General features: G+C 46.8%; 1 protein-coding gene across 2 annotated transcripts in view; it reads right to left on the bottom strand.

Annotated features, from left to right (window-relative positions):
* Positions 1 to 4996: 4996 nt before the first annotated feature.
* TH (tyrosine hydroxylase) overlaps positions 4997 to 10139 on the bottom strand; it is a 116774-nt gene continuing 111631 nt past the window's right edge. For both annotated transcript variants that reach the window (XM_068261513.1, XM_068261514.1), the window contains exons 12-13: positions 7833 to 7966; positions 4997 to 5428 (exon numbers count right to left, since the gene is read on the bottom strand). In XM_068261513.1, coding sequence (XP_068117614.1) covers positions 5269 to 5428; positions 7833 to 7966 — 294 coding nt within the window. In that variant the 3' untranslated portion in view covers positions 4997 to 5268. The remainder of the gene's footprint in view (positions 5429 to 7832; positions 7967 to 10139) is intronic.

Below are 10139 nucleotides of genomic sequence, written 5' to 3'. Positions count from 1 at the left end.
CCCTGCGTCCCCCTGGCTGTATGGTCCGTGTCCCTTGGCAGTGTGGCCCCCTGCCTGTGTGGTCAATAGGCAATAGCTATCCCGTCTCCCCTTCCCAGCAGTGTAAAGCAGACAAGCTTGCTGAAAAGCCCCCCTCCCACCACCATGGCTGCAAGGGGGCCTCTTCTCTCCTGCAATACAAAGCAGTAAGATTGCTGAAAACCCCCCTTCCTCCCTCCTAGTGTTGGGCGAACACCTGGATGTTCGGGTTCGGGAAAGTTCGCCGAACATGGCCGCAATGTTCGGCATGTTCGGGCCGAACCCCGAACTCCCCGAACATCCCGCTTGTAGGGGCCCTATGGGGTCGCAGGCATAAGGGGGGAGCATGCCCCGATCGCGGGGGGGGTCGGAAATTCCCCCCACCCCCTCCGCTAGCGCTCCCCCCTCTGCCCGCTTCCCCATACAAAAGTTGCAAGAAGTACCCGTGTCCGGGTGGTAGTGGGTGGCTGTCTGGCTGGCAGTGGGCGGCACTATGCAGTGACTAAATGAGGAGGAGGAGTCCGGAGAGTGACGCGTTGAGGGAGGCCGGGCAGCGGGCGGTTCAGCAGTAGTACTGCTGAACCGCCCGCTGCCCGGCCTCCCTCAACGCGTCACTCTCCGGACTCCTCCTCCTCATTTAGTCACTGCATAGTGCCGCCCACTGCCAGCCAGACAGCCACCCACTACCACCCGGACACAGGTACTTCTTGCAACTTTTGTATGGGGAAGCGGGCAGAGGGGGGAGCGCTAGCGGAGGGGGTGGGGGGAATTTCCGACCCCCCCCCCGCGATCGGGGCATGCTCCCCCCTTATGCCTGCGACCCCATAGGGGGGCCGTATTCGTCCGAACAGGGCCCTGTTCGGCCGAACAGGGGCCCTGTTCGGCTAGTAATTTGGCAGTTCGGGCGAACGCGAACAGTTTGGCCGAACACCACCAGGTGTTCGGCCGAACTCGAACATCACCCGAACAGGGTGATGTTCTGCAGAACCCGAACAGTGGCGAACACTGTTCGCCCAACACTACTCCCTCCCACCACCACGCAAAGGGGCCTCTTCTCTCTACCTCTCCCACCTCGGTGAAATCACTGAACCAGAAGCCATCTCACTCACTGAGCTATCCCAGCGCAGCTTCCTCTCTTCTCCCTGTACTAGTGCTGGGCTGTGTGCATAAGCTACAGCTCCCGAATGTCATGTGATACATGAAGTCACATGACATCGGCAGCTGTTGCTGTGAGCCCAGCGAGTACAGGAAGAAGAGAGGCAGCTGCGCTGGGATAGTTCAGAGTGAGATGGCTTCTGGTTCAGCAATTTCACAGAGGGGGGAGAGGTAGAGAGAAAAAGCGCCTTTGCGTGGTGGTGGGAAGGAGGGGGGCTTTTCAGCAAGCTGCCTGCTTTGATTGCAGTAAAGGGGAGAGAAAGAGGTGCCCTCCCATTCATGGCTATAAGTGAGGACATTTTGGACTGTCTCGAATATAAGGCGACCCACCCCCCCCCCCCCCCCCCCCCTCCCCACACACACACACACACACACACACACACACACACACACACACACACTTTTATACTTTGAGTCAGTCCAAAATTTTTCAACTTATAGCCGAGTATATACGGTAATGGCTTCACAAGCCATTTTCAGATGTTATGAAAAAATACAAGGTAGCAAAGCAAAAGGAGCTCTATGGGTCCCAGTGGGAGTTTTACATTGAGCCCCCTCACGCACTCTACACATAAAAATGGGTAGAGAGCATGAAAACCTGCTAAGGAGAGCTGCGGTGTCAGAGAAGTATAAGCAGGGTTGGGAAACAGTGTGTAATGATTACCATTACTCAGAGCACATATAGAGGTAATTATTACCAGCATAGCACCAATAATTAGCTAATGCAGCAGTTGAAGGTGAGCCCCTGGTGGGCTCAGTCCAGTGGCCAGTACTGACATGTATTGATTATACAGGTCTTGTAGCTTGTTAGATGCTTTTTAAGCACATATTATTTATAAGTAACCACAGAACCTGCAAAGCTTAGACCTGTCAGTCATTAAAGGGAACCTAAACCAAGTAAAATCATTTAAAATAAACACATGATGTACCTGCAAATTATTATTACTGTACATAGTTACCTCACTGTCAGTTCCTCTCAGAAGCTCACCATGTTCTTCTTACAATTATTTCTTCCAGTTCTGACAAGATTTTGTCAAAACTAAAATACATCACTTGCAGTCAGTTATAAATCAGTCGCTGTCAGTTATAACTGAAAGGACAACTGATGAGAAAGCTAATGGTCATGTTTCTCTATTGCTCAAGAGGGCGATATTACAGCTTACAGTGTGCTGACCAGTACGCTGTTATGGGGTAATGGCAATTTTCGAAATGGGGGCCAGAGAATTTCACTGATCACAGTGGACAAACAGGATGCAGGAGAGGAGAAAAAAGATTGATGAGTAGACTACTGAGAGGTAAGTATGAAATGTGTATGTTTATTTTGACTTTTAATTTTCAGTTCAGGTTTGCTTCAAATGGATGATTTGGCAATTGTGCCAAGGGCTCCAGTGAAAAAGTGACCTCTGCTTCCTTGATTGCTACACCACTGAAAACAGCGATCTGTCTCAGTTTACAGGCATCTATACTGTATTTTTCTAACACCCACTAAACAGCTATTTCACTTCCGAACAACTTTTCTGTAAAGAACCTCCCAGAATTCTCACTTTCCAACTCCTGCAAATTGCCCTCTGCTCCCCCCAGAAGTTGCTAGTGTGACTCAGGTAAAATGTCCGGCTTTCAGCAGTAAATCTTTTATGATTGATGTACATCTAAAGGAATATCTGGAATGCTGTTGTTATTTTACAACACAAGGACTGATCAGGTGACTACATCAGGCACACACTTCCACTTAGCACCTCCCGTTATAAGAGCATAAGAGAATAGTAGAAAGGCCTTCCACAGCTTTTTCTGAACACAAACTTATAGGAATCTAAGTCAGAGTTTGCTGGAATCACCACTTCGGCCTACAGAGAATTGTTTTCCAATCAAATGAATCAAGTTTCATTTTTGTATTTCCAAAAAACACTAATATGTCATCACCATGAAGTCATCTGCTGTGTTACTAATCATCCAGCTGCAGGTTTCTATTTCTTCCATCCTGGGTTACAATCATTTCTTTCTTTCTTTCTTTCTTTCTTTCTTTCTTTCTTTCTTTCTTTCTTTCTTTCTTTCTTTCTTTCTTTCTTTCTTTCTTTCTTTCTTTCTTTCTTTCCTAAGGAACCTGACTTTAAAGAGAACCCGAGCTGGGTTTGAAGAATGTGATCTGAATACAGAGGCTGGATCTGCCTATACAGCCCAGCCTCTGTTGGTATTTCAAACCCCCCTAATGTCCCCCTGCACTCTGAAATCAGACATAGATCACAGCCGCGCTGTGCGGGCTGTGTTTACATCTGTAGTGTCAGTCTTGGCTGTTCCCCCGCCTCCTGCAGAGCTCCGGTCCCTGCCCCCCTCCCTTCCCTCTAATCAGCGAGGAGGGAAGGGAGGCAGGCGGGGACCGGAGTTCTGCAAGAGGTGGGGAGAGCAGCAGACTGACACTATAGAGAAAAACACAGCCGCTGCGACATGCTGTGTGTCGACAGCACGGCTGTAATTTATCAGGGATTGCAGAGTGCAGGGGGACCTTAGGGGGTTTGGAATACCAACAGAGGCTGGGCTGTATAGGCAGATTCAGCCTCACTATGCAGATCACATTGTTCAAACCCAGCTCGGGTTCTCTTTAAGCTAAGAATAGGAACTGAATACAATAGAGCTTTCCTGTTCTTCCATGTTGGCTTTCATTCCTGCGCCATCCTCCATTAAACTTCTTCAACCTCGTGGATCTGAGTAATTCCAAAGACTTCTCGAAGACTCCTGAAGCGTTAGCAGATGGAGGAACTTTAACAGGGCATGGCGCAGGAATGACGGGCAGCATAGAGGAACAGAAAGGCTCTATAGTATTCAGAACTTCTCTCGTCTTAGATAAGTATCAAACCTAAAGTGTGTTTCCTCCCGTCAGGTTAGCTGTAAGTGTCAAAAATCTTGGCAATACACAGGAAGTATAGAACCCTTTGTAATGGGAACAGTGAGATTGGCAGCACAGGGAAACATTTCCACAATTGTGTATTCCTAATATTCTCATCTAGCAAAGGTGGGAACCATGAAGCCCAATACTGTATCTCTGATATATATACCATAGTTTTTGACATATAAGATGCTCCAGAAAATAAGACACACAGAGATTTAGAGGGCAAGAACCAGGGGCAAAAAATATGCTAAACCTGGTGCGCCCATGGTCCAGGAGAATCTTGTAGATTCTCTCCAAATTATTGTGTGCCCCTTGTACCTCATGTGTATTCCTGTGTCCCCTTCTGTCCCCCATGTGCTCCCTTCTGTCCGCTGTATGTCTCCTTCTGCCCCACATGTGTCCTCCGCACCCCCTGAATAAATGCAAGCACCGGCAACACAGCTCACCCAAACCATCAGAGCCCACGGCGATCACGTCATCAGCAGAAGCCGGCACTAGGGAATTAGTAAGGGAAAGGAGAAGTCCTTGATCGCTGTGGGATTAGGCTCCGATGGATTGGGTGAGTCATGCTGCTGCTGCTTTCATTTATTGAGGGGAAGTGGAGGAGGACATGCGAGTGCAGAGGAGGACACGGGGACAATACAGGTAGGCCCTGACAGCATGAGGGGTCAGGGGTTCGTAAGTCGGGGACTCCCTGTATTTGGAATAAAAGACACAGTGACTTTTTCTCCCCATTTTTGGCAAAATAAAAAGGGTGTCTTTTATGCCAAAAGATAATGCAATCTAGCCAGCAACAGCCCTACAGAGCCTGAAATGAAGTCCCTGTACTTCTGTGCTTCTGGTCATGTGATCACAATTATTTCAGGATGGGATTTGGTGCCACAGACACCTCGTTTCACAAATAAAAAAACACATTTTAGCAGTCTGATTACTAACCTGTTAAATGATATATTTGATATATTTTAATCTGTGTCTGGAAAAGGCTTTAATTCATCAATAACAGATTTACAGTGTGATGCTTTTCAGTGTGGTTGACAATGCAGCATGGTATTTGGAATATGTGTTATAAGATGGTGCACCTTTAGAGATTTCTGTACAGATAAGCAGACTGACAGCAGAAAACAATACAGCGAATGCTGCAGAGTGGTAAACGTGCACTGTAAGGAAGCAGCAGGGATTGGCTGAGTGGTGAATGGTGGGTGTGGCACATGTTAGGAGAGGATGGTGAGTGCGTTGGTTAGCGTCTGAAGTTCATCTCTCAGCTCCTCCAGGGAACTCTGAATCCGGCTAGGTGTATCCAGAACTTCAATGCTCACAGTATACGGGTCATATCTCACCGCAAAAGGTCTCTTTATTCGAGAAGCGTAATTCCTGCCAGGGAAAATCATACAGAAGAACTAAGGACAAAAAAAATAACATACAGAACAATTACAAAAGGAACAAATGTACTGTATTTTTAGGACTATAAGACTCACTTTTTCTTACCCAAAAGTGTGTGTGTGTGTGGGGGGGGGGAGTCACTGTGTCTTATAGTCCAAATGCAGGGAGTTCCTGACTTGTGAACACCTGCTAAAACAAACCTCCAACTCACCGCAATGTTAGGGACTCCCTGTACTGTGCCCATGCAGAGGAAGACGCAGGGGGACACAAAGGGGCATAGAGGAGGACACAAGGAGGACAGAGGCGGACACAGGAGGGCACAAGGGGACAGAGGACACAGGCAAACACAAGATGCACAAGGGGGCATGAGGTACAAAAGGAGCACAATCCACAAGATGCCCCTTTCACCAGGTTTAGTATAGATTTTTCCCCTGGTTTTTGTCCTCTAAACCTAGATGCGTCTTATGGTCAAGAGCATCTTATAGCCCCAAAAATACAGTATATTTCATGCAGGAAATGTGGAAACTTGCTTTGGGTAAGTCATATATTGCCTCTAATTGAGGCATTCTTATATACTATAATTTTCTCAATCAATATAGAGTCCCTTTAAACTTTTTTTCATATTCAAACCAAAGAATACTCTGGCCCATATTCAATTAACTTTCTCTCTTAAAGGGAATGTCCAAGCAAAATAAAAAAATGAGTTTCACTTACCTGGGGCTTCTACCAGCCCCATGCAGTCATCCTGTGCCCTCGTAGTCATTCACTGCTGCTCCAGTCCCCGGCTGGCAGCTTGCCGACCTCGGAGGTCGGGGGCCGCATTGCGTACAATTTTACGCATTCCCGCTAGTGCAGGAACATTAACACATACATTTTTACGCATTACTGGTTCATTGCGTAAAAATGTACGCATTGAACCAGTAACGCGTAAAAATGTATGTGTTAATGTTCCTGCACTAGCGGGAATGCGTAAAAATGTACGCAATGCGTCCCGCTCACCTCCGACGTCGGCAAGCTGCCAGCGGGGCACTGGAGCAGCAGTGAGTGACTACGAGGGCACAGGATGGCTGCATGGGGCTGGGAGAAGACCCAGGTAAGGGAAACTCATTTTTTTATTTTGCTTGAACCTTCCCTTTAAGTTTTTTTCTTAGGAACAATTTTTCATTTTCTGTTTCAAATAACTTTCTAGCACCCAGGACTATAAATGCCCCAGGCTCCTATTCTACTAGTTAAGGCACTCTCTTGACTTGAAGAACCGGCTTTAAGCAGCAAATGTGTTGTCTTTGTGTGAAATAAAGGGGTTTTTTTCAATACATTGGGGTTGATTCACTAAACCATGCTAACTCATAGCACGGTGAACTAGCGCTTTGCACGTGTTACAACGTGCATACCGGTTTCTGTGCGCAAACTTTAAATTTCCGCGCTATAACACAAATGTTGCGCGCAAACGCAGTATTTTTGCGCGTTTGCACACGGAAACCGTTATGCCCGTTATGATGCGTGCAAACCGCTAGCGCGCCCGTGCTATGAGTTAGCATGGTTTAGTGAACCAACCCCATTAAGTGGTGTAGTCTACTTTATGGTAGGCCTTTTTCATATTTCTTTACACCTATATTTTTTTTTGGGGGGGGGGGGGATCTTTGCACTTGTACTCTAAGTCAATACCCTTCTAAAAAGGTCCTATATTTTATGTTCCCTCATAAAGTATAATTTCTGGAAGCAGTGACTGCCAGAACCTCACAAGGCCGAGTCGGAACAGTACTTTCCCACATGCCTAGAAATTAGCAACCCAGACTTGCGAGTATCAAACTACTCGTACTTTTTTAACTGCATTCACCTTATGCACTACTCCAGAACAGGCTCCCAGTGTCCATGTTTTTGTTTTCTTTCGAGTTTCCAGCACCTAGCCATTGAAAGAGTACTAAAAAGTAGGTGAATAGTACTGTCGAAAATTAGCAAGTCTTTCCTTGCTTGGTGGTAGCTTAAAAGGCATTTTATCAATAAGGTGTGAACATTTCACCTAGGAGAAAACTAAAGGTGGCTACTAATGATACAATTTGCTAAATGATCGATTAGGAACGATTCTTCATATGAGTGCTCACATATGATCGTTTGGAACCACTAATGGACAGAAAAATCCTAATCAAACAGATCATGGGATTGATTGATGGGATTGAACTGAAATTTAGATCGATGTAATTAATCTGATCGGATTGGTTAGGACATTTTTGTCCATTACTGGTCCCATTACTGGTCTTTAGATGAAAAATTGTTTGTAATCAATCGTTCAGCAAATTGTATTATTAGTGGCTATGTTTAGAAGAAAAAGTGAATTGAATAGGGGCTGTGAGTTGAAACATAGGCTAAAGCCAACAGCAGATCAGTGTCTTCCTACCGAAGCTTCTCCTTGGCGTCAGCAAAACTTTCTGAAACAAAATAGACTGGCTGGTAATTCTGGTCCTGGTACGGCTGCACAGCCGCATCATCTGGGTTAAATGGTCGGACCTCCGGTTCGTCTGACAAAGAGTGCTGGGGACACAAAAATGGCAGCTTATATCAGTCAACTCAATTACGTTAAAATTGTATGTATTAGTTTCGCACAAATATAAACAAGAACACAAAATGCCAAACTTTGTTTTTGTTTTACTTTTTTTTTAGACAGGAATGTAAAGCTTAAAGAGTCTCTGTAACATTAAAAACATCCCCTGGGGGTACTCACCTCGGGTGGGGGAAGCCTCCGGATCCTAACAGGGGCGTAGCAATAGGGGGTGCAGAGGTAGCGACCGCATCGGGGCCCTTGGGCCAGAGGGGCCCTGAAGGGCCCTCCCTCAACTACAGTATTAGCTCTCTATTGGTCCTGTGCTCATAATAATCACTTCTATTGATACTTTGAATAGTGGTAATCATTAACCTCCTCGGCGTTCTATTGAGATCGCCAGGGAGGCTGCGGGAGGGTTTTTTTTTAATTAAAAAAAAACTATTTCATGCAGCCAACTGAAAGTTGGCTGCATGAAAGCCCACTAGAGGGCGCTCCGGAGGCGTTCTTCCGATCGCCTCCGGCGCCCATAATAAACAAGGAAGGCCGCAATGAGCGGCCTTCCTTGTTTTGCTTAGATCGTCGCCATGGCGACGAGCGGAGTGACGTCATGGACGTCAGCCGACGTCCTGACGTCAGCCGCCTCCGATCCAGCCCTTAGCGCTGGCCGGAACTTTTTGTTCCGGCTGCGCAGGGCTCAGGCGGCTAGGGGGGCCCTCTTTTGCCGCTGCTCGCGGCGAATCGCCGCAGAGCGGCGGCGATCAGGCAGCACACGCGGCTGGCAAAGTGCCGGCTGCGTGTGCTGCACTTTATTTGATAAAAATCGGCCCAGCAGGGCCTGAGCGGCAGCCTCCGGCGGTGATGGACGAGCTGAGCTCGTCCATACCGCTCAGGAGGTTAATAAACTGTTCCCCATCCCTTCCTTGCACCTCTGACACTGTAGTTGCCATTGGCAGGTTTTGGTGCGCCATATTAATTGTTATGTATAGAGTGCTTGGGGGGCCCCATGTAAAACTTGCATCGGGGCCCACAGCTCCTTAGCTACGCCACTGGATCCTAATGAGGCTTCCCACGCCGTCCTCTGTCCCACGGGAGTCTCGCTGCAGCCCTCCGAACAGCCAGCGATAGACCCGACTGTCAGTTCAATATTTACCTTTGCTGGCTCCAGCGGGGGCGCTGTGGCTGCTTTCGGCTCCGAACTACACGGAAATACCCGATCTCAGTCCGGTACTAAAATCTGGCAGCCTGCAAGTAAAAAAAGAGTTATATTTACCCGAGAAGCCTTGTCCCGCAACTGTAGTTAAATGCTACTCCTGTGCCCCATGGGATTTTGTGAATATTGCTATGGCCTTACATAGTAATAGTCTATAATACTCTAGAACTAAATATTATCACACCATGCAGAGGAAAATACTTGATTCGTGTACAAGAAACGCAGAATCACAGCTAGCACATGCCCTCTAGTGGTCACTTTGTGTGGTTACAGCACCATGCTGCAATATAAAGATAACTGCTTTTCACTGGCTACATGATATATTGATACCGAATGCATAATAGTGCACACAGCATCACTGATATTTACTAGGGTTTCCTTGGTTTGTGCCAGTTTTTACATTCAACCAATACTTTGTACAGCAGAACTGCATATGCTGGGAAAATGCAAGCATTATGTTGTGTGCCATTCAGTATAATTAGAGGTTGTAAAATACGGGTTACAATGCAAAATTGTGCTTTACAATATGGAGTATGGGATGTAGCACGGCATTCTCCATTGTATCAGCCCTGTAAATTCCTTCCTGTTCATATACACCTCATCACTGTAGAGGTGGCCATTAACAATACAATTCTCTGGACGATCGATTGTCCAATTTGATAGTAAAATCGATCGGAAACGTTCGATCAGGCCCACTAATGCAAGGCAAGCTGCTATGTACCTCGATCAGAATTGATGGAATCGATAAGTTTTTCAAATTGATTCCAGCATTCTGATTGGACGGGTTAGCGGTTTTCCTTACTAAGTGGGTATCGAATCGATTGAAACGATCAATTGTCTGCACATCTGTTAATGCTGGGAATTTTCGCTCTCTGTTTATATCAGTTTTGCAGCCCCTAGCCGGGCTAATCGGTGTTGTGTGAAATGGAGGTTCTGCAGTCTGCACCTAAAAC

Source organism: Hyperolius riggenbachi, chromosome 11 (genome assembly GCF_040937935.1).
Source record: "Hyperolius riggenbachi isolate aHypRig1 chromosome 11, aHypRig1.pri, whole genome shotgun sequence".
Taxonomy (NCBI): Eukaryota; Metazoa; Chordata; class Amphibia; order Anura; family Hyperoliidae; genus Hyperolius; species Hyperolius riggenbachi.
This window is presented reverse-complemented; position numbering and strand designations above follow the sequence as displayed.